This window comes from Onthophagus taurus, chromosome 3, assembly GCF_036711975.1.
Source record: "Onthophagus taurus isolate NC chromosome 3, IU_Otau_3.0, whole genome shotgun sequence".
Taxonomy (NCBI): Eukaryota; Metazoa; Arthropoda; class Insecta; order Coleoptera; family Scarabaeidae; genus Onthophagus; species Onthophagus taurus.
The window spans coordinates 2,110,942-2,138,174 of record NC_091968.1 but is presented as its reverse complement, the minus strand read 5'-3'; the positions used below and the strand labels follow the sequence as shown (position 1 = coordinate 2,138,174).

General features: G+C 34.5%; 3 protein-coding genes across 4 annotated transcripts; all 3 read left to right on the top strand.

Moving 5' to 3' along the window:
• Positions 1-63: 63 nt before the first annotated feature.
• On the top strand, positions 64-2,028 carry LOC111420074 (synaptic vesicle glycoprotein 2C-like). 2 transcript variants are annotated; one of them, XM_023052978.2, is made up of 5 exons: positions 64-319; positions 381-708; positions 798-1,464; positions 1,516-1,787; positions 1,843-2,028. In XM_023052978.2, exons 1-5 carry the CDS (start codon positions 277-279, stop codon positions 2,024-2,026), a joined length of 1,494 nt encoding a protein of 497 aa, XP_022908746.2. In that variant the 5' UTR covers positions 64-276; the 3' UTR covers positions 2,027-2,028. The 2 variants fall into 2 exon arrangements, with proteins under 2 accessions (XP_022908746.2, XP_022908745.2); XM_023052977.2 differs by having other exon boundaries at positions 381-741.
• A 4,372-nt stretch (positions 2,029-6,400) lies between these two features.
• Positions 6,401-18,224, top strand: LOC111420075 (cytochrome P450 6j1-like). The gene is made up of 5 exons (XM_023052979.2): positions 6,401-6,594; positions 6,650-6,887; positions 8,943-9,217; positions 9,270-9,616; positions 17,698-18,224. Exons 1-5 carry the CDS (start codon positions 6,407-6,409, stop codon positions 18,138-18,140), a joined length of 1,491 nt encoding a protein of 496 aa, XP_022908747.2. The 5' UTR covers positions 6,401-6,406; the 3' UTR covers positions 18,141-18,224.
• A 68-nt stretch (positions 18,225-18,292) lies between these two features.
• Positions 18,293-25,998, top strand: LOC139429372 (synaptic vesicle glycoprotein 2C-like). Its single transcript, XM_071195071.1, has 5 exons — positions 18,293-18,405; positions 18,457-18,817; positions 18,873-19,554; positions 25,393-25,664; positions 25,735-25,998. The coding sequence occupies exons 1-5, from the start codon at positions 18,360-18,362 to the stop codon at positions 25,916-25,918; spliced, it is 1,545 nt and encodes a 514-aa protein (XP_071051172.1). The 5' UTR covers positions 18,293-18,359; the 3' UTR covers positions 25,919-25,998.
• The last annotated feature ends 1,235 nt before the right edge of the window (positions 25,999-27,233 follow it).

Genomic DNA, 27,233 nt, shown 5'->3' with positions numbered 1-27,233 from the left:
GTTCATCTCGCACATGCTTCAGATTAAGGTTGCAACATCCAAAAGGATGTTTAATAAATGCGGAAGTTTCTAGTACAAAATTTTAGATCGTCGGTGTAAAAAGATTTAGTTTCGTGGAGAAAATTTACGCTTTTGTATATTTAACTTATCTTCTGGTTTGTTTACAGATCAAAACATGGAAATTTTAAAATTATAATCATGCAATTGTCTCTGAGTTTTAAAAGGTTTTTCAGGTTTAAATATTTTATTTTAGAAACTCACACGGTGTAACTAAAAATGACTTCAAAAACGATTAACAAAGAATTAATTAATTATGAAGGTAAAAATGTAGTTTTAAAGTGTTATTTTTAATAATAAAATTTTATTTAATTTTTTTTTAGAACCAGTCGATTTTGAAACGGCAATTTCTGAGGCGCATTTCGGAAAATTCAATATTTTCCTCATATTATTAATAATAGCAAGTTATTTCGCTATAAATTTTGATTTGACGACGATGTCTTATGTTATACCAATAGCTCGATGTGATTTACAAATAACTTTAGAACAAGCCGGACTTTTAAATAGTATTACATATTTAGGAATGATTCCGAGTGCTTTTATATGGGGTTTTATGGCCGATACGATAGGAAGAAAGAAAATAATCGTGTCTTGTTTTGCGATAAACGCCTTTTTTATTATTTTAACCGGAATTTCGCAGACTTATAAAATGTTGGTGGTTTTAAAATTTTTTTCTGGATTTATGTAAGACAAAAACTTCGTTTTAAACAACTTGTCAACGTTTCATTTCTAATTTTTAGTATAAGTGGTCCCATTGGTACATTAACATCAGTGTTATCTGAATATCATTCCTCGCAATATCGAGCTCAAGTTGTGCTTTTAATAGGGCTTGTTTATGCGGCGGGAAATATGGTGGTGCCTCTTTTAGCCTGGTTGATAATACCGTTGAATTGGAACGTTAAGTTCTTAAACGGAACGTTAAAGTCGTGGAACTTTTTTTTGATGATAAGTTCGTTTCCTTGCATCATCAGTTCGATTGGGCACTTTTTCATACCGGAAAATCCGAAATATTTGATGACAGCTGGTAAAAATGAGGAAGCTTTAAGAGTTTTCCAAAAAGTTTTTTGTTTGAATACGGGGAAATCCCCCGAAAATTATCCGGTTAAAAAGCTTATCAACGAAGATAAAAGGGTTGAGAGTACTTCTTCGATTCAAGCTTTAAAAAATGGGGTTCAACAAATTAAACCGTTGTTTCAACGAGATTATTTATGGAATTTTTTGTTGATTGGTTTGATTCAAGTTGGATTTGTGGCGTGTATGAATAGTTTAAGGACTTGGTTGCCACAAATTTTTACTATTTTAACTGATTATAAGACAAATAATCCAAATAGTGATGCTGATTTTTGTAAAATGATTCAAAATTTTACTAATATTAATTCGACTGCGGAATTAGATAATTGTAACGAGGTAAGTTTATTTATTTATTACCGATTTTATATAATCATTTTAATTTCGCAGAATCCTGATAGCTCAGTCTACATAAACTCTTCAATTATATTCACCTCAACCATATTAGCCTTTTTAATCATCGAATTAACGATAAATAAATTGGGAAAGAAACCAATTTTAATCGTTATTGGTGTCATCAGCGGTTTAGCTGGATTCTTCATCTATTTCTCGGTCAACATCGCAATGATGACTGCTTTGGCTGCGATAAACACTGGCTTAGGAACTGTTTGTACTGATGTTTTAATGACTATTTCTGTTGATGTCTTTCCTACAAGTTTAAGGTTCTTTCTTAACCTTGTTACTTTTTTTGGAATTAATTATTTGTTTTAATTTCAGAACTGTTGGATTAGCTATAATTTTTACCATGGCTCGAGTGGGAATATTATCCGGAAATATGCTTTTTCCCGTTTTATTGAAAATAGGGTGCCTACCACCGTTTTTAACGATAGGATGTACGATTTTGATATGTTCGATGCTAGTTTTTTTGTTACCAAATACAGACAATAAAGCGCTTGAGTAAGATGATTAATAATTTTAAACTAAAAATTTGGCAAAACATAACCTCTTATAACCTTCTAGACTATTTCAAGCAGTATATAGACTTGTATTTGTTCTCTGCCAACAGAATTTAATCTTCTGCCAGCAGTTTCTAGACGATTTCAAGCAGTATATAATCTTCTATAGGCAGTATCTGTCTTCTGCCACCAGTTTTTAGACTATTTCAAACACCATATAGACTTCTATGGACACTATCTGTTTTAAGAAAAATATCAGGTTTGCCTTTAGCAACCTCATTGTAACAATCTTAATACGATATATAAAATCTCTTGTTACAGTTTCGTCTAGTTTCTTTCTCTTCGCTTGTAATTTATCATCACATTACATTTTCGATGTTGCAATTTTCATCGATAATTTTCAAAATTCGCTATAAAATTAATTCCTTGAAGGATTCTTGTGGAAATACCACCAATTATTAATTAAAGCGTCCTCTTTTTAATGCAACAAGCCGTTTTGAAAAATCACTGTTAGTTTTTGAGAAATAAATTTTTCAAATGATCGATAATTTTTTCGAATTTATAATTTTCGCTGATTAAGTTTTAAAAATTCGTATAAAATCCATTCCTTGGAATATGAGAATGAAAATTTCCCAAAGTGTTAATAACAGTGTCCTCTTTCCAATGAACCAACATGTTTTGAAAAATAACTTTTAGTTTTTGCAAAAACAATGTTTGCAGTTTTGATAAAATTTTCGATGTTGCTATTTTCATCGATAATTTTCAAAATTCGCTATAAAATTAATTCCTTGAAGGATCCTTGTGGAAATACCACCAATTATTATTTAAAGTATCCTCTTTTTAATGCAACAAGCAGTTTTGAAAAATCAGTTTTAGTTTTTGAGTAATACATTTTTGAAATGATCGATAATTTTTTCGAATTTTACAATTTTCGCCGATTAAGTTTTAAAAATTCGCATAAAATCCATTCCTTGGAATATGAGTATGAAAATTTCCCAAAGTGTTAATAAGAGTGCCCTCTTTCGAATGAACTAACACGTTTTGAAAAATAACTTTTAGTTTTTGAGAAAACAATATTTGAGGTTTTGATAAAATTTTCGATGTTGCTATTTTCATCGATAATTTTCAAAATTCGCTATAAAATTAATTCCTTGAAGGATCCTTGTGGAAATGTCACCAATTATTAATTCAAGCATCCTCTTTTTAATGCAACAAGCCGTTTTGAAAAATCAGTTTTACTTTTTGAGAAATAAATTTTTGAAATGATCGATAATTTTTTCGAATTTTACAATTTTCGCCGATTAAGTTTTAAAAATTCGTATAAAATCCATTTCTTGGAATATGAGTATGAAAATTTCCTAAAATGTTAATAAAAGTGTCCTCTTTCCAATGAACCAACACATTTTGAAAAATAACTTTTAGTTTTTGCGAAAACAATATTTGAAGTTTTGATAAAATTTTCGATGTTACAATTTTCATCGATAATTTTCAAAATTCGCTATAAAATTAATTCCTTGAAGGATCCTTGTGGAAATATCACCAATTATTAATTAAAGTATCCTCTTTTTAATGCAACAAGCCGTTTTGAAAAATCACGTTTAGTTTTTGTGAAAACAATATTTGAAGTTTTAATAAAATTTTCGATGTTGCAATTTTCATCGATAATCTTAAAAATTCGCGATAAAATTAATTTCTTGAAGAATCATTGTGGAAATATCACCAGTTATTAATTAAAGTATCCTCTTTTTAATGCAACAAGCCATTTTGAAAAATCACTTTTAGTTTTTGAGAAATAAATTTTTGAAATGATCGTTAATTTTTTCGAATTTTACAATTTTCGCCGATTAAGTTTTCAAAATTTGTGTAAAATCCATTCCTTGGAATATGAGTATGAAAATTTCCCAAAGTGTTAATAAAAGTGTCCTCTTTCCAATGAAGCAACCCGTTTTGAAAAATAACGTTTAGTTTTTGAGAAAACAATATTTGAAGTTTTGATAAAATTTTCGATGTTGCTATTTTCATCGATAATTTTCAAAATTCGCTATAAAATTAATTTTTTGAAGGATCCTTATGGAAATATCACTAATTATTAATTAAAGTATCCTCTTTTTATTGTAAAAAGCCGTTTTGAAAAATCACGTTTAGTTTTTGAGAAATAAATTTTTGAAATGATTGACAATTTTTTTGGAATTTTGCAATTTTCGCCGATTAAGTTTTAAAAATTCGTATAAAATCCACTTCTTGGAATATGACTATGAAAATTTTCCAAAGTGTTAATAAGAGTGCCCTCTTTCCATTGAACTAATACGTTTTGAAAAATAAGTTTTACTTTTTGCAAAAACAATATTTGAAATTTTGATAAAATTTTCGATGTTGCAATTTTCATCGATAATTTTCAAAATTCGCTATAAAATTAATTGCTTGAACGATCCTTGTGGAAATACCACCAATTATTAATTAAAGCATCCTCTTTTTAATGCAACAAGCAGTTTTGAAAGATCACTTTTAGTTTTTGAGAAGTAAATTTTTGAAATGATCGATAATTTTTTCGAATTTTACAATTTTCGCCGATTAAATTTTAATAATTCGCATAAAATCGATTTCTTGGAATATGAGTATGAAAACTTCATAAAATGTTAATAAAAGTGTCTTCTTTCCAATGAACTATCCTGTTTTGAAAAATAACTTTTAGTTTTTGCCAAAACAATATTTAAAGTTTTGATAAAATTTTCGATGTTGCAATTTTCATCGATAATTTTCAAAATTCGCTATAAAATGAATTTCTTGAAGAATCCTTGCGGAAATATCAAAATTTATTAATTAAAGCATCCTCTTTTTAATGCAACAAGCCGTTTTGAAAAATCACTGTTAGTTTTTGAGAAATAAATTTTTGAAATGATCGATAATTTTTTCGAATTTTACAATTTTCGCCGATTAAGTTTTAAAAATTCGTATAAAATCCACTTCTTGAAATAAGAGTAAGAAAATTTCCCAAAGTGTTAATAAGAGTGTCCTCTTTCCAATAAACCAACACGTTTTGAAAAATAACTTTTAGTTTTTGCAAAAACAATATTTGCAGTTTTGATAAAATTTTCGATGTTGCAATTTTCATCGATAATTTTCTAAGTTCGCTATAAAATTAATTCCTTGAAGGATCCTTGTGGAAATATCACCAGTTATTAATTAAAGTATCCTCTTTTTAATGCAAAAAGCCGTTTTGAAAAATAACTTTTAGTTTTTGAGAAAACAATATTTGAAGTTTTGATAAAATTTTCCATATTGCAATTTTCATCGATAACTTTCAAAATTCGCTATAAAATTCATTTCATTTAAAGTATCCTCTTTTTAGAGTTGCTTCGTTAGTTAAATCAGCATCAAAAAAGTTCATTTTGTATCTTGGATCCAAATAAATAAGTTCACATACCTTATCAGTTTTCTTATTAATTTCATTTTCATTCAAATATCGCAATAATGTGGCAATGTAGGGTATCATTTCAGAAATGTACCAGAAATTATAACCATAATGGCCGGATAGATATGCCGGATAACCGCAAATCCGGCCGAAGGGGATGCCGAATATCGGGTATCCGACTTTTCGCAAAATCACTATCTGTTCCATCACTACTTATAACCTTCTAGACTATTTGAAGCAGTATATAGAGTCTTCTGCAAACAATATTTAATCTTCTGCTAACAGTATCTAGACTATTGCATACAATATATAGCATTCTATAGATAGCATTTATTTTTTGCAATCAGTTTTTAGTCTTTTGCAACCATGATGATAAATATTCCTTGAAATTTTGTAGCTTTACATTAAAGATATAAATCCTTAGAAATCGTTTAACTGCATTGTAATATTGTAGATGTAATTTAAACAACGCCAATTAATTTAATTTCTTCGTATTTTTTTAAACGTGTTATCATAATTTGGCGATATATGTTAAAGTACAATAGATACGTTTAATGTTAGGCTCGTAAAGTGCATAATTAACATTGATTTGTCAATGGCGTGCATTCCCGTATATTTTTGTACTATTATTTTTATGTTATTATTTTTTTACCTTATTTTTTAAGAGTTTAGATAAATTTAGAAAGAAGTAATTAATTATAAATTTAGAAATAATTATTAAGTATAAATTTAGAAGAATTTAGAAAAAATTATTAAGTGACATTTGTTATTGTATTAAAATTTATTTTTCGACACCCTATTACCGTTACGCCAATGAATTATGGTAACCGCATAATGCATTCTTATATCTGATACTTTGTTTTTAAGTGTAATTTTATTTCTTCATTAAAGGTAATCATCAAATTAAGATATGTTGGAAAAATATATAAATTAGGTGAAACAAAAACTCATTATTTTAAATTCTTATTCTTCGATGACTATGTTATACTTAATTTTGTTGGTTCTTTTTATTATTGCGTTGTATAAATATTCAACGTGTAATTATGATTATTGGAAGAAGAAAAAGATTCCATTCGATCAACCGAAATTATTTTTTGGGAGTATTAAAGACGCTGCATTTTTTCACAAAAATATTCCTCAAATAGTTGGAGAGATATATCGGTAATAAAATACAAAAAGAAATTGAATAAAAATATAATAATTAATTTTATTTCAGTAAATATTCAAAATCCCCATTTGTTGGTTTCTATAAAATGAGAACACCATGTCTTTTATTAACAACACCCGATCTTATTGAAGAAGCCTTTGTGCACGGTTCTGATTCATTTTGGAAAAATGAATTAACCGTTGAACCAAGTTTGGATCCCGTTTTAGCAGGAATGTTATTTTCAAATGTTGGTCAAAAATGGAAGAAAAATAGGGAATTATTTACACCAATATTAACAACACGAAAAGTATATCGGGAATTTCATATAACTCGCAATATATTAATGCAATAACCATAGTTACTGTTCCACATAAAATGCAACATAGCTTAATAGTACAGGTATTGGGTAGTTTTGCAAAAGGAACAGTTTTGCTTGGAAAAGATGATGTAACACTAGACCTAAAACTTCTTAGTTAGTTCTAGTGATAGTGCTAGTATAAAACTAGAACTAATACTAGATCTAGAACCAGACGGGTTTAGTCGTCTCTAAAAACGGCGAATCTAGCATAACAATTAAAATTAGTACTGTTACTATATAAAACTAACACTATACCTAGAACTAGAATCATTTGGGATTAGCCGCAAGTCTCAAAAGACGGCTAAACCCGAATGATTCTAGTTCTTGGTCTAGTGTTAGTTCTACTTTTAGTTCAATAAAAATATACAACAGTCTTACGCTGTATAACAATTAAAACTAGCACTGTTACTATATAAAACTAACACTATACCTAGAACTAGAATCATTTGGGATTAGCCGCACGTCTCAAAAGACGGCTAAACCCGAATGATGCTAGTCCTTGGTCTAGTGTTAATTCTACATACTAACAGTGCTAGTGTAAAACTAGAACTAACACTATACCTAGAACTAGAATCATTTGGGTTTAGCCGCACGTCTCAAAAGACGGCTAAACCCAAATGATTCTAGTTCTAGGTATAGTATTAGTTCTAGTTTTACCTTTGCATTAACACTAGAACTAACATTAGACCTAGAACTAGAAACATTCGGGTATAGCCGTGCGTCTCATAAGACGGCTAAAGCCGAATGATTCTAGTTCTTGGTCTAGTGTTAGTTCTACTTTTAGTTCAATAAAAATATACAACTGTCTAACGCTGTATAACAATTAAAACTAGCACTGTTACTATATAAAACTAACACTATACCTAGAACTAGAATCATTTGGGTTTAGCCGTCTTTTGAGACGTGCGGCTAAACCCAAATGATTCTAGTTCTAGGTATAGTGTTGGTTCTAGTTTTACACTTACACTGTCACTAGAACTAACATTAGACCTAGAACTAGAATCATTTGGGTTTAGCCGTCTTTTGAGACATGCGGCTAAACTCAAATGATTCTAGTTCTAGGTATAGTGTTAGTTCTAGTTTTACACTTACACTGTCACTAGAACTAACATTAGACCTAGAACTAGAAACATTCGGGTTTAGCCGTGCGTCTCATAAAACGGCTAAAGCCGAATGATTCTAGTTCTTGGTCTAGTGTTAGTTCTACTTTTAGTTCAATAAGAATATACAACAGTCTAGCGCTGTATAACAATTAAAACTAGAACTCACACTAGACTTACAACTAGAAAGTTTCAAAGTTTCTCAAATGTTTCTAGTTCTAGGTCTAGTATTAGTTCTAGTTTTAAACTAGCACTGTTGCTATATAAAACTAACAGTATACCTAAAACTAGAATCATTTGGGTTTAGCCGTCTTTTGAGACGTGCGGCTAAACCCAAATGATTCTAGTTCTAGGTATAGTGTTAGTTCTAGTTTTACACTTACACTGTCACTAGAACTAACATTAGACCTAGAACTAGAAACATTCGGGTTTAGCCGTGCGTCTCATAAAACGGCTATAGCCGAATGATTCCAGTTCTTGGTCCAGTGTTAGTTCTACTTTTAGTTCAATAAGAATATACAACAGTCTAGCGCTGTATAACAATTAAAACTAGAACTAACACTAGACCTACAACTAGAAAGTTTCGGGTTTAGCTCCAGTGTTAGTTCTAGTTTTGGTTCAATAAAAATATGTAACAGTGATATTTTATGCTAACTAGCGCTAAGTTCTAGTGCTAGTGTTAGTCTAGTTTTATTTGTTATTAAGCGCTATATAGTTGTATATTTTTATTGATCTATAACGGACACTGCCTTCCCCGTATTAATCCGTTATATTGAGGTTTTACTGTAATTTTAAATTATATTGACATGTCGCATTTTATGTGGGACAAAGTTTCCTGGTTTCTATGGAAATATATTTTTGTATATTGTATCTTAAGTGAAATTCACTTTATATTTTATTTTAGATAAAACAAGTATTGCCCTTTTTAGTAGAAGGTATTAAAGATCTTATTGATCATATCCATAAAAATAAAACTTTAGAAGCTCGTGATTTAATATCAAGATATGTAGCCGATGCGAATGCTTTATCAGCTTTTGGAGTTGTAGGAAACTCATTTAAAGATGATAACGCTGTGTTTCGACAAATGTCTCAAACATTTATGGATCCAACAATAACATTTGGTTTGAAGATATTCGTTATGGTAGTTGCGCCAAATCTCGCCAAATTATTACGTTTAAAGTACTTAAAAAAAATATTTTAAATTATAAATTATATATTTTTTTAATTTTAGAATTATATCTGCATCATTTGTTGAATACGTCAAGAAAACTATAAAGATAGCAACAAAATATCGATATGACAATCAAATTAAGAACAACCACATTATAGACCAAATTTTAAAATTAACAAAAAACGATAAAAAGAGTGATGAAATGAATCTTTTATCGTTTGCTTTCTCGTTTATTTTAGATCCAACAACGGCTAACCAAGAAAGTTACGTTTTGTATTCTTTAGCTTCGCATTTAGGAGTTCAAAAGAAACTTCAAATTGAAATAGATGAAGTTTTAAAAAAATATGATGATAAAATAACGTTTGATGCTATTCAAGAAATGTCTTATTTAGATTGTGTTATTTCAGGTAAAGTATAACTTTATTATTTATGGTATTTACAATGTGTCTTCGCTTATGGTGAAAATTCTTTCATTTCGCTTAATTCAGTTTACCTTATGGTCATTATAATAAGTCAAGGTCGCTTGCAGCCGAAGCGCTACATCAACACAAGGTTGGTGTCAAACAACGTACTGCCTCGGGTTAATAATAATAATAATAATTCTTTATTGATGATATGTCAGCCGAAGCTATTTCACAAGTCATACATCAGCAGAACATACAAAATATAAATGTACCTACATTATTTAGACAAACACAATAGTTTCTTGTTATGACGGAAAAACATTATGTATTATAATAGATATATGCACTAGCTAAACAACTAACAGTGAATGGCGAGATGGTCACATCAATTCAGTAAAATCACTGGTTAGAAATTTATCCACACTGTAAAAGGCCTTATCAAGTTAATACCTTTTTAATACTACTTTAAATTTCAGTGCTTCTAAATTTCTCACTCGTTCTGGTAAAGCGTTATATAATTTTAAACCGTAAAAATTTGCGCCATATCTAGCCCTTGTCGTTCGAGTAAAATCTGAAACAAGGTCACCTTTATTCCGGGTATTATAAGAATGATAATCCCGATTTTTGCTGTAACCGTTTAAGTTATTCTTTATAAACAGTAAACAATTGAAAATGTACGCACAAGGAAAAGTAAGAATTCCAAATTCAATAAACTTTGCCCTGTAACACTCCGCGAAACCCATGCCTGCCAGAACTCTCACACATCTTAGCTGAGTACGGAAGACAAACGAAGCGTGAGCAGAATGCCCCCAACACAAAATGCCGTACGTCATATGAGAATAAAAATGTACAAAATAGGCAGCAAGTGCCATCTTCGGCGATACCACTCTCACTAAGCTACGAATCAAAAAAATACTGGTATTTAACCTTTTAATCAAATGAAGAATCCCATGTAAGTTTGGCATCAAGGTGAATTCCGAGATACACTGAACGCGCAATAAAATTTGGTATAGAAGTAGTACTAAAGTAGTGTAACTTACTCTCACATGGAGAACGGCACAACTCTGCTGGGAGGAGAAACATCAATAGCGAGAGTATCCCCCATGAGCTTCGCGTACAATCGCTACACGACGTGGCATGGAGTCTATAAGTCGCTATATTGTAGCGAGAGGGATGGCCAACCATGCCACCTCAACTCGCCTCCATAGCTCCTCAACTTTAGCCGAGGAAGCCGGATAACGTAGAAGTCTCCGACCAATCATGTCCCAAACATGTTTGATCGGATTCAGATGCGGAATCCGAGCTAGCCATGGAAGCATTCATACAGTGCTCTTCCACAAAGGTCTGTACAACACGCCCGATGTGCTGTCGTACTTTGTCGTGCATGTATAGCAGACCTGGGAGCCGCCGAACGTAGGGAAGCACAACGGACCGTAGCATCTCATCCACGTATCGTTGACTCGTCATGGTCTGCTATACACGCAGCAGACGTGTACGTCCACCATATGTAATCGCACCCCATACCATAATGCTCGGTTGTCGGTGGATAGGGCGTTCTTGCAGACACTGCTCGAGTAGACGATCATCACGGTCATTCGTCGGAAAACAAAATGTCCCTCTACTCGGCAATCTACTAATGCCTAGCGTCGACCCACTCGTGACGTATGCTGCGGTGCTCGGGTGTTACTTGAATCCGCCGTATCGCACGACCGACGCGCGCGCCAGTCCACTATCTACCAAACGCCGCCGTACAGTTCGCGTAGTGAGTGCGCCTTCCCCTGCCAGTGGCCAAACAGCTCCAAGTTGCCTTGAGGAGGACACACACGACGCTAAAGCGCTGAGCACAAGAACGTGATCCTCGAGTGCTGGGGACGCGCAGGGCCGTCCAGGCCGCGGCTGTAGGTACCTATGTCCTACCTCAGACCATTCTCGCCATGCCCGTTGCACTGCCGATAACGACCGCTCGAGACGACGCGCAATTTCGCAGAACGATACACCCTCAATGTGCATACCCACAAACATTCCTCACTCGCTTAAGTAACGCGATCGTCCATCCATTGCGCACAGAGTACGATAACAATGTGGTCCCGCACACCACACTAAAAACGACCAGTATTTTCCATCCACTTCGGTCTCCATAGCGACGGAATGTTCCACTTGGAAGGGCGGCTCAGTCAACAATGCCGTGACGGAACAACTCGAAACTCCCTGAATAAACTCGTCTACAGTAAATCTTTATGCTCCGCAAAAATTATGGATTTATGTTCACGCGTTCAGATTATATAGGGTGTGCTCGTGAATTATTTCCAACAGTGTATTTAACTGAGCTATTGTCATTTAAAGTATGCGGCCTTAATGAGAAAATTAGGGACTGTGTTTTGTGTTCATTCACACTAAGACGATTCTCAGAAAACCAGTTAAAAATATTTTTTGGGATTCATCAACTAGTTGCTCCAGATCACACAGGTTACCAGATTTCTGCAATGCACTAGTGTCATCGGCAAAAAGAATAATTTCGTTGTTATTATTACTAAGGGTTAACAGATCGTTTATGAATAATATAGGGCCGAGAACCGATCTCTGTGGGACTCCGTACTTGATAGGCAAACTACCAGATGACTGATTATTATATGTAACATATTGAACGCGATCTTCCAGATAGGATTTTATTAAACTCACACTATTATTATCAAAATGAAGTAGACAGAGCTTACGCAGAAGAAGCTCGTGAGAGACGCCGTCAAATGCCTTTGTCAGGTCGTAAAAGGATACCTGGGCATATAACCTATCATCAAAGCAACGCAACACAAATTCCATAAGTATACTGACAGCAGCCGACGTCGATTTACCTCTCCTAAACCCAAATTAGGTGCAATAAACTGTTTTCTTCTAGGAAACACACAATTTGATTTTTCAGCACAGTCTAAAAAATTTTACCGAAAATCCGAAAAAAGTTCGCAACATCGTCAGTAGGCCCCTTTTTGTGCACAGGTCCAATTCTCGCGACCTTGAGACAGAAAGGAAATGTTTCGGAAACGATACACTGATTAATCAACTTACATAGAGGAACATTTATAAGATCAACAACAGGCCTCACCAATGCAGCGTTCAATGAATAGGCATCTTTACTCGATGAATTTTTTAATGAACAGAGAACTTCACGTAGCTGGATAAAACTCACTTCCGCAAACCTAAATTTAACCCTGGCGGCACCCTCAGGTTGATTGTGATAGCTGCGTGTTTTAGCATCTCTCACAGTCGAGATGGGTGAAAAAAATTGACAAATACAAGGACAGTAGAATCTAACAGGACTGCTACATCCATTGTTGTGACAACCTGCCCGCAAACTACGTCACACCACTTTCCACGCCCAGCTATTCTTATGGTCTATGCGTTTGCTGTGTATTTTTAGAGCTTATATCCTAGACGTATTCATAATATTTTTGAAAATAAGAGAAAGCTCAGTGTTCAATATCCTCATCATTGGGACCATGGTGTGCAATCTTACTACTATAAAAATGTAGACCGAGATTTAATACCCTCACAATCCACTGGATGACGTTGTAAACTGAATTTGCAGCAATCTGCATTATCTACACAAACAAAGCGCTTGTAACCATAGAAAAATTTATGTGTAACGTCAAACTCAGAGGTGAAAGCAAACGTCACATTTTTGTTTTGTCGTTTAGTGTGATAACCCCGTTGTATAAGCAAATTTTCTTCCTTACGTTCTTTTGGCTTAGTGTTTTATATCCTTTAGTTAAGTATTTAAATAAGTTAGGGCCACTTTTACTACCTCTTGATAAGTGTATCCGATAGATAAATTGGCGCTCTCAGCCAATGAGAGCAATATACGTTAAAAATTATGAATATTATATTGGAAAAACTTTAAATTAATATTTTTTGCTATTTATTTGGAAAATGCGCTTAACCTCTTCAAAATAAAGTAATGGTAACCGGTATAGAAATACTCATATTTAAATTTCGCGCTTTAACCTAATTAGTTCCCTCACAATCCCCTTGGGAGCGCTTGTACCAAAAAATAGTGGGGAGATGACCTTCTATATACATAATATATATAAATTTTTTTATGATGTCAATCACCCTGTATATGAACATTTGTTAATTTGACTCGGTGTCAAATTTAGTCTTGCATTTGTTTCTTAAAAATGGCAAATCACCAGGAAAACGTTGACATACTTTTAATTTAGGGTGAATTAATCGCAGTAATTCAAGGGCAGCTGTCCGACTTTATCGCAAAAAGTATCCAGACCGAGCTGTTCCGGGCCACAAGTTTTTTACCCGATTGTAACAAAATTTAAGAAAAATACAGACGCGTTTTCCTGTAGGAAACACGTTCCTATTAAAAAAACCGTATGTAATGATGGCGTCGTAGCTGAAGTTTGTCAGTTTTTTGAACATAATCCTAGAGCATCTGTTAATATGGCAAGTCAACAATTAAATTTTTCCTATTCCTCCATACGTCGAATACTTAAGACGAATGGATATTTTGCATACAAATTGTAGAACTTGCAGCTTTTAAATGAAGATAACCGTAATAAACGTATAGATTTTTTAGCGGATATGGCCATATTGGAAGACTACAATAGAAGAATATATAAGAACATTTGATGGACTGATGTCACTGATGAGAGCCGATTTGTAAGTAATGGGCTTCCAAATAGGCAGAATGAAAGATACTGGGCCACTGAAAATCCTAATGTGATTAATGAAGTCAAAAATCAAGGCCACTTTGGAATTAATGTAAGGTGCGGCATAATCGATCGATATTTAGTGGGTCCATATTTTTTCGATTACAATTTTAATGGCCCAATCTGTCTCCATTTCTTAGAAAATGAAGTGCCCGATTTATTGCAAGATATACCTCTTATGCAGGAAAATGTATGGTTTCAAATGGATGGACCGCCCTATCACAATATCATATTGCGTTGTTACGCAATATATGAACCGCGTATATCCTGAAAGATGAATAGGAAGATCTTGTACAGTGTGTTGGTCAGCTAAGTCACCAGACTTAAGCTGCATGGACTTCTTTTTATGGGGCACAATCAAGAATATTGTATAAAGTAGTCCCACAAACAACGTTGAACATCTTAAACAAAAAATCCTGATAAGGATAACACTCGTCAATATTAATTTACATATCCCGCTAAAAACTATTAGAGATATAAAAAACTTTCTTATTCAACATTGCTAAGAATTATATAGGCATCCTATTGCTAAACCGAAAAAAATGTGTTCCTTGAAAAAATTAATTTGTGTACGTCGCGACGCCTAGCGTCGTCGTCCAATATTTGTAACGCCTGATGTTTCTTAAAGCTGAGAAGATACTATTTAAAATGGTATACATTTTTTTTTCGAAAATTTACCTGTTTCCCATAAAAAAAGTGGGGCGTCGAGTTTGGCTGACCCTGTACATTAAAATCGCCGGTCAGGACAATATTCCTATTCAAAATTAGTTTGCTCAATAACATGTCCAATCTCGTCATAAAAGAGTCAAACTACCCCGAGGAGAACGATATACGATTACAATTTGTATGTCATTACTAGGGCACAGAACTTTTGTAACAAAACGATTCGATTTCCCCCCTCCACTTGTTCTCATTGGCTAGTCTTCTGGGTTTGTTTTCTAGGAAGCCACTGAGAACAAGTGGAGGGGGGAAATCGTATCCTCTTGTTACAAAAGTTCCGTGCCTTAGGTCCATTACTACCATCTTTTGTAACCGTGGTAATAATCCCTTAGATAGCTTAACCAGAAGATTGTAGTAACGAGCCTTAGTCATTACAATTATTCTCTGCAACCTCAAAGTACAGCTCATTGGAGTAACTCACAATATCAAACGACAAGGACCTAAGGGATACTGTTTTTCTAGTATAAATAGCGACTCCGCCATGGGAGTGCAGCGATCTGCAAAAGCCAGAAATTATTTTCAAATCACTTATCTTTAATATGTTAGATCCATTTTCATATAACCAATGCTCGTTTAGGCATAAAATACTACACTGTTGGAAATAATTCACGAGCACACCCTATATAATCTGAACGCGTGAAGATAAATCCATAATATTTGCGGAGCACAAAGCTTTACTGTAGACGAGTTTATTCAGTGAGTTTCGAGTTGTTCCGTCGCGGCATTGTTGACTGAGCCGCCCTTCCAAGTGGAACATTCCGTCGCTATGGAGACCGAAGTGGATGGAAAATACCGGTCGTTTTTAGTATGATGTGAGGGACCACATTGTTATCGTACTCTGTGCGCAATGGATGAGCGATCGCGTTACTTAAGCGAGTTTGGGCGAGGAATGTTTGTGGGTATGCACATTGAGGGTGTATCGTTCCGTGAAATTGCGCGTCGTCTCGAGCGGTCGTTATCGGCAGTGCAACGAGCATGGCGAGAATGGTCTGAGGTTGGACATAGGTAGCTACAGCCGCGGCCGGGACGGCCCTGCGCAACCCCAGCACACGAGGATTGCACTCTTGTGCTCAGCGCTTTAGCGTCGTGTGCGTCCTCCTCAAGGCAACTTGGAGCTGTTTGGCCACCGGCAGGGGAAGGCGCACTCACTACGCGAACTGTATGGCGGCGTTTGGTAGAGAGTAGACTGCGCGCGCGTCGTGCAATACAGCGGATTCCAGTAACACCCGAGCACCGCAGCATACGTCACGAGCGGGTCAACGCTATGCATTAGTAGATTGCCGAGTAGAGGGACATTTTGTTTTCCAACGAATCAAGATTCGAATTGAGCACCGGTGATGCGCGAATTTTAGTTCGTCGGAGACGTGGTGATCGTCTACTCGAGCAGTGCGTGCAAGAATGCCCTATCCACCGACAACCGAGCATTATGGTATGGGGTGCTATTACACATGGTGGACGTACATGTCTGCTGCGTGTATAGCAGACCATGACGGGTCAACGATACGTAGATGAGGTGCTACGGTCCGTTGTGCTTCCCTACGTTCGGCGGCGTCCAGGTCTCCTATACATGCACGACAACGTCCGAACGAACATCGGGCGTATTGTACAGACCGTTGCGGAAGAGCACCGTATACGAATGCTTCCTAGGTCAGCTCGTTTTCCGGATCTGAGTCCAATCGAACATGTTTGGAAAATGACTGGTCGGAGACTTCAACGTTATCCGGCTTCCCCGGCTAACGTTTTGGAGCTATGGAGGCGAGTTGAGGTGGCATAGTTGGCCATCCCTCTCGCTACAATACACCGACTTATAGACTCCATGCCACGTCGTGTAGCGATGGTACGCGAAGCTCACGGGGGATACTCTCGCTATTGATGTTTTCATCTCCCAGCAGAGTTGTGCCGCTCTCCATGTGAGAGTAAGTTACACTACTTTAGTACTACTTCCATACCAAATTTTATTCCGCTAGACACACGCGTTCAGATTATACAGGGTGTGCTCGTGAATTATTTCCAACAGTGTATATTTTTTATCTATAACAAAACCCTCTAGCTCAAAAATCTTTCTACGCAAACTTTGCATGAACATCGCCCCCTCCATTACATAAGTGATTTACAATCGGACCACTTATAGCTAAGACATTTCCTCGTGTACGCGCAAATTTGAAAAACTTTTAGTACGATTTCCGGGGGCACTTAGCAGAGATTCGTTTGGTGCGCGATCAAGTTCGACTACGTTTACCCTAATTAAGTTCCGATCATTGGAACAGCCATGTTTCTCGCTGATATTAACAATTAATTTAGCAATATAAAACAATAACTTACGTTTACCAGACAATCTAACATGCAAACCATCCCTAGTATTATCTATTTTGCCAATTAAAGAATTTGTTTCTACATAACTGTTTCCCGTAGGACCTATTTTTCGTAGATAATTATACATTTGTATATTAAAATGGTAAATTTGTTCATTTATATTATCCTTCCCGTGCCAATAGGGAATAGACCCGTAAATATAAACATTATAATACATTGAAATATAAACGATGTCACTGTAATAAGTCGAGGTCGCTTGTGGCCGAGACGCTACATTTATACCAGATCGACACAAGACTATATCATAAGACCACAACAAATAAAAATATTTCTTTGTAGAAACATTGAGATTATATCCAGCTGTTCAAATCAATATGAAAAGATGTACTGGTTATTTCGAATTTAAAGTGAAAAATGATCAAGATGAAATTGTTAGTGTAGAACCGGGAATGTCAATTGCTGCTTCAGTTATTGGAATGCATCACGATGAAAGATATTTTAAATACGCCCAAGAATTTATTCCGGAACGATTTTCCGAAAAAAATAAAAACAAAATTATAAAAGGGACTTATATTCCTTTTGGAATTGGAAAAAGATATTGTGCCGGAATGAAATTGGCCGTTTATTTAATGAAAATATCCACGATTGCTATTATAAAAGAATTCGAAATTAGTGTTAACCCAAAAACCGGAAATCCTTTTGATTTAAACCCGTTTGTTGTTATGGCAATACCTAAATCGGGATTGTGGATTGATTTTAAAGCGAGAAATAATAAAGTGTAAATTATGTTATTATTCTTTATTTTCTCTATTGTTAATTGTAATTTGTTTTTTAATAAAATTAAAAAATATTTTTAAAAACAATGTTATCCAGACAATACACTTTGTGTTTCCGAGTTTTCTAAAATTAACATGGAAAATTAAATAAAATTATTCTTATCTTTTTCGTATAATTATTTAATAACGACTAAATTAAGGAGTTTAACATTGAATGAAGCAAAGATGAAATCAAAAACAAAGTCTACCAAAGAAATTATAAATTATGAAGGTAATTTTAACAAAATTTTTTTTAATATATTTATTACTTTTTCATTTTTAGAACCAGCTGATTTTGAAAAAGCAATTTCTTCAGCGGAATTTGGAAAATTTAATATCCTCCTTCTACTTTTAGCAATTCCAAGTTACTTTGCGACTAATTTCGATAGCACAACGATGTCTTACGTTATTCCAGTGGCTCGATGCGATTTACAAATAACTTTAGAACAAGCTGGACTTTTAAATAGTATTTCTTATTTAGGGATGGTTCCGAGTGCTTTGCTTTGGGGTTTTCTAGCTGATACTTTAGGAAGAAAGAAAATTATTGTTTCTTGTTACGCGATAAACGCCTTTTTAATTATCTTAGCAGGGTTTTCACAATACTACGAAATGTTGGTGGTTTTAAAATTTCTCACTGGATTTATGTAAGTAAATACAAAAAAAAATTATTTAATCGTTTTAAATTTTCTTTTTTAACAGAGTTAATGGACCTTTTGTAACATTAACTTCCGTTTTATCCGAGTATCATTCGTCGAAATATCGTGCCCAAGTTGTTCTTTTTATTGGACTTATTTATGGTTTGGCAAATATGACCATGCCGTTATTAGCGTGGTTGATAATACCATTAAATTGGAACGTAAAATTTTTAAATGGAACGTTTCAGTTAAAATCGTGGAACTTTTTTATAATAATCAGCTCGTTTCCTTGTATAATCAGTTCGATTGGACATTTTTTTATCCCGGAGAGTCCAAAATATTTGATGACTGCTGGGAGAAACGACGAAGCTTTAAAAGTGTTTCGAAAAATCTTCCATTTAAATACGGGAAAAAGCATTGATGATTATCCAATTAAAATGCTTATTAATGAAGATAAAAGGGTTATAAATAAATCTTCGATTGATGCTTTAAAAAATGGATTTAAACAGATCAAACCGTTATTTTCGAGAATTTATTTATGGAATTTCTTGTTAATCGGTATAATTGAAGTTGGGTTTATAATGAGTATGAATAGTTTAAGGTTGTGGTTACCACAAATTTTTACTATATTAAGCGATTATAAATTAAATAATCCCGAAGATAAAGATGCAAATTTTTGTAAAATGATTGAAGGTATTAATGCGAATTCTTCAACCCAAAGCGAATTATTAATTAATTGTAATGAGGTAAATTTCAAATTATTTTTGATTTTTTAATACAGTAAAACCTTGATATAACGGATTAATACGGAAAAGAGAGTGTCCGTTATAGCCAAAGAATTTACACTAAACCTAGAACTAGAATCATTCGGATTTAGCCGCACGTCTCTCAAAACGGCTAAACTCAAATGATTCTACTTCTAGGCTTAGTGTTAGTTCTAGTGACAGTGTTAGTGCAAAATTAGAACTATCACTAGATCTAGAACCAGAATCATTCGGGTTTAACCGCACGTCTCTCAAAACGGCTAAACTCGAATGATTCTAGTTCTACCTTTTATGTTAGTTCTAGTGACAATACTAGTGCAAAACTAGAACTAACACTAGACCTAGAATCATTCTAGAATCATTAGGGTTTAGCCGTCTTGAGAGACGTGCGGCTAAACCCGAATGATTCTAGGTCTAGTGTTAGTTCCAGTGACAGTGTTAACGCAAAACTAGGACTAATACTAGTGAAGCACGTCTCTGAAGACGGCTAAACCCAAATTATTCTACTTCTAGGCTTAGTGTTAGTTCTAGTGACAGTGCTAGTGTAAAACTAGAACTATCAGATTTACCTCCTCACCTGGCCGATCCGGACAATATTAATTTGTTTTTTTCTGAAGCTATTGGTGATGTTGTTGTTGAACCTGACGCTGATTTATTACATTTTTATGATAGTTATAGATTAAATCCTGAAGGTACTACTTTTACTTTCAGCGACGTCTCTGTGGAATTTGTTGAGCGAATGTTACTTTCATTTAAGTCCACTAGTGTTGGTTCTGATGGAATTTCCCTGGATATGGTTAGGTTGTGCTGTCCTCGTATTTTGAGTGTTCTTTGCCATATAATTAATTTCTGCTTGAAAGAGTCAGTTTACCCGAGTGCGTGGAAGTTTGGTTTGGTGACTCCTGTTCCTAAAGCCAATCCAGTTAAGGAGTTTAAAGATCTGAGGCCCACTACCATCCTCCCGGTTCTTTCCAAAGTGTTGGAGAGGATTATGGCGGAACAACTACAATCCTTTTTAAATTCTAATCATATTTTACCTCAGAAACAATCTGGCTTTAGGCGACAGTATAGCTGTGCCACGGCACTTCTTGATCTAACAGATGACGTTTTTAGAGCTCTGGATGGGGGAAGATCTACTGTACTTGTGCTTCTTGATTTCAGCAAGGCATTTGATATTTTGTATCATAACCTTTTGTTGGCTATTCTGAGGTTTATTGGTGTTTCTGATTGTGCTGTTTCCTTGTTTCGGAGCTATCTTTCTAACAGGATGCAATCGGTTAAGGTTAAATCCGTTTGTTCTGATCCTTCTACAATTGTAGCATACCTGCTGAGTTGCCTCATGCATGTGACAGAATTACTGAGGAATTGGGTCACTTATGTGTGGAGATACAAAGGCATGCTCTTGTGATCAATCCTGACAAGACCCAATGCATCTTATTTACTAAAAAGGGTAACTTATCTGTTAATAAAAATGACATTAACATTAGTATGCTAGAGGAGCAATTAAGAGTGGTGGACTCGGTCAAGAGTTTGGGTGTTGTCATTGATGATAGGCTTACTTTTGGTGATCACATTAGGTTGATATGTAGGCGCGCGTATGGGTCTCTTAGAAGCCTCTATTTTAGTAAAATGTTTTTGTCGATAAAGCTCAAACGCCTTCTCTGTGATGCTCTAGTTTTGTCTCACTTTAATTATTGTAACGTTGTATTTGGTCCATGTCTATCTTTTGAGAGTTTGCGAAGAATTCAGGTCGTGCAGAATTCGTGTCTTCGCTTTATTTATAAATTGAGGAGAGGTGATCACGTCTCACAAGCTCTTCAGAATTGTGGTTGGCTGAATATGCGACAGAGATTTGTTTTTCATTACTTGTCTTTTATTCATGGGATTATTTATTCTGGTAAACCTCCTTATCTTTCTCGCAAAATTACCTTCAGAACTGATGTACACAATTTGAATTTTAGGCATGGATTTTGTATTACAGTTCCGCTGCATAGATCGTCAAAATTTCAGTGCTCGTTTTCCTATCAAGTAGCTCGTTTTTGGAATGCGATTCCCAGTTCTGCGAGGTGTGCCCGCTCGGTTCAGTTGTTTAGATCTATTGTTTTGCGCGACAGGGTGTTTGATCGGTTTTTGTGATAATTGATATAATGTTGCTTTTGATTCTTTTGGTAATTTAATACTACTTGTTTTTATTTTTATTATCTCATTTTCATTGATACTGCTCAGTTTTGATTTGATTTAACTTTTATTTTATTTTCTGCTGCTGCTCTCATTAGGTGCAAGTAAAATCAGTGGCATTGTTTTGCCTTTTCTGCCCTTGCACCCTTTGAGCTATAAATTAAGTTTAATATTATTGTACTTTTCCTTATTATTGTATTTTGTTTTTTCTAATTTGGCTCAATAAATTATTATTTATTATTTTATTAACTCTCGCACGAGCTGTCTTCGGAGTGTAGTGAACACGACGCCCCTCTTGATCGTCTCTCTCTCTCTCTTTCTCATGCCGGAAAAACTTCGAGTTGCTCCTCGTCGTTCAGCCGCACTGCCTGGTCGGCCTGGTCTTAGATTGGCTTTCTTGATGAAGCCGCCCTTCTTACCCTATTCCCTCTCCCACCGTACCATCTCCGTTGCTCTCCGTTCCTCTGTCCTCCCTTTCCTTCGTCACAATGACCTCCTTTACAAACTCTTCCACAGTCTTTTTCCGTTCTTCTTCACTCTCTAACATGACTAGTATTCAGTTTTCTCACGTATTTCTTTCCATCTTTCATAAAAAAAACGCACATTTCTTCCTCTCTTCTCTTGTGTTTGTGAAGGTAGGCTTTAAAACAGCCATGACCACTCAAGAATTGACACATATAATAATTCATTTCTCCCCATTGCCGAGTAACCCATGTTTTAACTTTCGGAATTATTCTTTTCGTCCATTGTGCTTTTCCGGAATACTTGGCTCATCCACTGTTCCATTCCTCCATGGTGTCACGATCTTCTTTTGTTGTCCATGTGAACATTCGTCTTTTTGCGATTAACTCAATTGGAAAAGAGTTTGCAATCACCAACAGTCTTCCGTAGAGACGGTTCTGTAAGCACTGACAACTCTTATCAGGATCTGTCTTTGTATTCTCGTCAGCTTTTGTTTGTGTTTTCTTATCTCAAACGCCCCACTCCAAGCTTTGCAGGCGTACAGCATCTGCGAGAAGACTACCGAACCTATCAGCTTTCTTTTCTCCGTACTTGGCCCATAGGTCGAACCCATTATTCTGTACAATGCACTTACGGTTTTCTGCACCTTAATGTATATATATTCGACATGAGCTCCCCACTTCAGGTCTCTACCAATCATTACAGCAAAGTATTTGAGCTACCAGATTTTACAACATTTCCTGCCACATTAATTTCAAACTCTCCTCTATTTTTCCTACTTTTCATTAAAACACATTCCGTTTTCTAAGGGGGCCAGCTTTAAACCCATAAACTCTAATTTATCTACAATTACTTTAATAACACGCTGTGTAATGTTAGTAATATTCTCCTTATTCCAACCAGAAATTACAATAGCCAAGTCATCTGCACGTGCCAGTAACTTTACTTCTTGTATTTGCATATCAGTTAAAATTTGATCAAAAAAAATATTCCAAAGGAGTGGTCCCAAAACAGAGCCCTGAGGAACACCTTTTGTCATCGGGAAACTGGCATTATTACAAACAACATACCTCTCACTAAGGTAGTCTTTAATACAGTTAATAAACTGTATAGATATTTTTTTTCTTCCATATATCTAACTATCTGCTCCCATGGAGCAGAGCCAAACGCTTTTTTAACATCAAATGTTATTAAGCAACATAATTTCTTTTCCCCCTCCTGTATTTATCTGTATTTCTCGCTGCATTCAAAACTTCTTCAATTGCATGCACTGTCGATTTTCCTTTTCTAAAACCATATTAAGGAATGTTACGTAAGGTTAGTTCTGTTTACAAACATTAATTATAGCGTGAAGTTTTCTTTAGTAATTAGTAATGCCAATCATAGCGTGAAGTTTTCTTTTGAAATGCCAATTAAACCGTGAAGGAATGTTACGTAAGGTTAGTTTTGTTTACAAACACTAATTATAGCGTGAAGTTTTCTTTTGAAATGCCAATTAAACCGTGAAGGAATGTTAGGTAAGGTTAGTTCTGTTTACAAACATTAATTATAGCGTGAAGTTTTCTTTTGAAATGCCAATTAAACCGTGAAGAAATGTTAGGTAAGGTTAGTTTTGTTTACAAACATTAATTATAGCGTGAAGTTTTCTTTAGTAATTAGTAATGCCAATCATAGCGTGAAGTTTTCTTTTGAACTGTCAATTAAACCGTGAAGGAATGTTACCTAAACATTAATTAATGTTTGTACATAAGTTCACAGGCGGTGCTGAAGATATTCCAGACATGTTTCAGACACATTTGTAGCGAAATGTTTCAAATGAAATGTTTCTGCTACATATTTTAATGATATTTCATAAATATTTCTACTGAAATGTATTTGATACATATCTTTAGATACGTTTCGTAAAAATCGTATCTGTCACGTATATGAAACGTAGTTCTAATATGTTTCATTTAATTCACTGTACGTTAAAATTGAAATGTTTCACAGAGGTTTCTTGTTTACTGGGTTGATTATCAGAGATGCCTTGTTTTTTATCAGTTCTTCTAATATCCTTTCTTTCAGGATAACTTCATATAATTTTCCACATTCATATTCCGTTTTTGCTACTTCTTTTTCCCTTTCATTTCCATTCTGTGAATTAACTCTTGTAAGTATACGTCTGTTTCCATTTGCTTTAACTCTCCCTTCTGCAACCTTATCTGTCCACCAATACAATTGCCTTCTTTTGTAACATTTTATTTTTGTTTTGCCATACATTTTATCACAGGCTGCTGTTACTACTGTAATTAACTTGGTAGGAGTAAGAACATCCACTGCTCCTTTTTTTCTTTTAACTTCCTTTTAATATTCATTTACTAATCCTACCTTCCGAAACCACCCCATTTCTTGAACTATTTCTTCTCTCTGCTCTGCGTTCCTAATTTTAACTTCGAATTTAATAGTAGCATGATCACTAAGGTTTTCCTCTTCTAAAATTTCCCAGTTTTCAATCCAATTAACTACATCAACTTTACACATCGTTATATCTATATACGACTCCTGATTTCCTCTTTTCCATGTAAGGTTATTACCCCTATTTGCTATTGCCATATTTTGCTGTACCATCCATTCACACAATATTTTTCCTCTTGCGTCCACTCTTTCCTCTTTTTGAACCCCATCAGGCTGATTTAGCGTTCAAATCTCCCATAATAAAAATCTCTTTTCTCTTGTTCCCATGTACTACCACAGCAATTTTTTTTAATTTTTCCTCATATTCTACTAATGTTTCATTAGGTGTCAAAAAACATCCAATCCATAAACCTATGTTAGTCTTTATCGCTACAAACCCGGGCTCTTCTTCCCATTTATACACTTTTATTTCACTATTAAGTAATTTTATTGCCACATCACATGGTCTTGTTAGTTCTAGTGACAATACTAGTGCAATACTAGAACTAACACTAGATCTAGAAAGTTTGAGGTTTAGCCGTCTTAAGAGACATACTGCTAAACCCGAATGTTTCTAGTTCTACTTTTCGATCAATAAAAATATACAACAAGCGCTAAATAACAATTAATACCAGAATAAGCAGCCTTGATTTATAAATCGTATAGATAACTCGGGGAATACCCGATCTCCGATGTTATCTATGAACATGAAATCAAGGTTTTACTGTAATTAACTCATTTTTATAGAATCCTGATAATTCAGTTTACACAAACTCGTTAATTATATCATTTATGACAATAATAGCGTTTTTAATAACTGAAGTAATAATAAATAAACTTGGAAAGAAGCCGATTTTAATATTTCTCGGTGGAATAAGTGGAATTTCCGCATTTTGTATCTATTTTTCGATAAATGTCGAAATGATGACAGCTTTATCAGCTATAAATAATGCTTTAGTAACGGTTTGCACCGATATAATTATGACTATTACTGTTGATGTCTTCCCAACAAGCTTAAGGTAATTTTTTGATGGTGCCAAAAAATTAATTATAACCAGAAATTGATAATCTTATTTTTTATGATTATAGAACTATTGGATTAGCTTTAATTTTTATGATGGCTCGGACGGGAACTCTGGTAGGAAACATACTTCTTCCAGTTTTGTTACAAATTGGTTGTTTACCGCCGTTTTTAATGTTTGGATGTACAATTTTAGTTTCTTCTTTATTGGCGTTTTTCTTACCAAATACTGATAATAAAGCACTTGAATAAATACTTGCCTATTTAATTAATAATAAGAAATTTTGTATGTATCATTTTTTAGTAGCAATTGTTTTGCAACATTTTTTAGACCAACTATTTCGGACAGAAAACCAGATGCTGTTGGCAGAAGGTTAAATATTACTTGCAAAAGACATTAAAAAGCTGGACACTGTTCTCCAGAGAGTAAGTACAGTAATTAGCTACTACTACCACTACTTGACCAATACTATTTGCAAAAAACTAGATAACTGTTTGCGGAAAACTTGATATTGCTAACAGAAGAGCAGATACAAGTGGGAGAAGACTAAAAACTATGCACAGTAAACAAAATACTATTGACAGACGACCAAATACTACTTTTAAAAGACTAGATACTACCAGTAAAAATCTAGGCACTATTTTCCAGAGACCTATCTAGATACTACCAACACTACTTGAGAGATACTATTTGCAGAAAACAAGATACTGCCGCAGATGACTAAATACTACTTGAAGAAGACTTGATACTGCTGCCAAAAGACTAGACATAACTGGCAGATAACGTCAGAAGACTTCCCTTTGGTCAATACTTGACAAATACTCAGAAACGCTGTATTCTTCTTTCATTAGGACCTTTACTATGTATTTATTTGATCATACCTTGACCAATCCTGAAGCCGAAATGATAATATTTAGAGTTTGCATATATATGCAACACTGATGGCAATAATAAGAAGTCAAATTTGGAGAGACACTTCACAACAAAACATAGCCAGTTTGCTGGTAAACATCCAACCGGTGACGCACCAAGAAAAGCTGTTAAAGAGCTCCAAAAAGTCAAGTTCCATGCTAAGTAACGGTGCGCAATCTTCCAATAACGTAAATCTGGCAAGCTTTGCAGTATCATTAGAAATTACAAAAAGGGGAAAACCATTCACAGATGGTGATTATGTCAAAGATTGTTTTATACGTGCATCTGAAGAACTGTTTCGTGATTTTAAAAGCAAAGCATAAATCATGAAAAAATCAAAGATTTGCCATTATCTGCTAAAAGAGTACAGGATAGAACTGCTAAAATGTCTTTAAATGTCTTCATAGCTTCTGCCTTATCCCTTGCTATAGATGAGTCTTGCCACATAAAAGAAAATTCAACACGACCCAAGGTCCAAAAGAAGAACTGTTAGAATTACTACCAAATTACTAGCAAATGCTGTGCAAAAATGCCTGAAAGACAATGGAATCGATATAAATAAAATCGTTTCTATAGTAACTGATGGAGCCAGAAGTATGACAGGGTAATTCATCAAGAAGCACTTTGCTCCCAAACATTTTCGGCCGAAATAGT

Coding starts and splice junctions, on each gene's coding strand:
- LOC111420075 (XM_023052979.2), top strand. CDS start 6,407: ATGACTATGTTATACTTAATTTTGTTGGTTCTTTTTATTATTGCGTTG. Junction 6,595..6,649: donor ATAGTTGGAGAGATATATCG/GTAATAAAATAC, acceptor ATTTTATTTCAG/TAAATATTCAAAATCCCCAT. Junction 6,888..8,942: donor CAATATTAACAACACGAAAA/GTATATCGGGAA, acceptor ATTTTATTTTAG/ATAAAACAAGTATTGCCCTT.
- LOC111420074 (XM_023052977.2), top strand. CDS start 277: ATGACTTCAAAAACGATTAACAAAGAATTAATTAATTATGAAG. Junction 320..380: donor AGAATTAATTAATTATGAAG/GTAAAAATGTAG, acceptor ATTTTTTTTTAG/AACCAGTCGATTTTGAAACG. Junction 1,465..1,515: donor AATTAGATAATTGTAACGAG/GTAAGTTTATTT, acceptor TTAATTTCGCAG/AATCCTGATAGCTCAGTCTA.
- LOC139429372 (XM_071195071.1), top strand. CDS start 18,360: ATGAAATCAAAAACAAAGTCTACCAAAGAAATTATAAATTATGAAG. Junction 18,818..18,872: donor AAATTTCTCACTGGATTTAT/GTAAGTAAATAC, acceptor CTTTTTTAACAG/AGTTAATGGACCTTTTGTAA. Junction 19,555..25,392: donor TATTAATTAATTGTAATGAG/GTAAATTTCAAA, acceptor TCATTTTTATAG/AATCCTGATAATTCAGTTTA.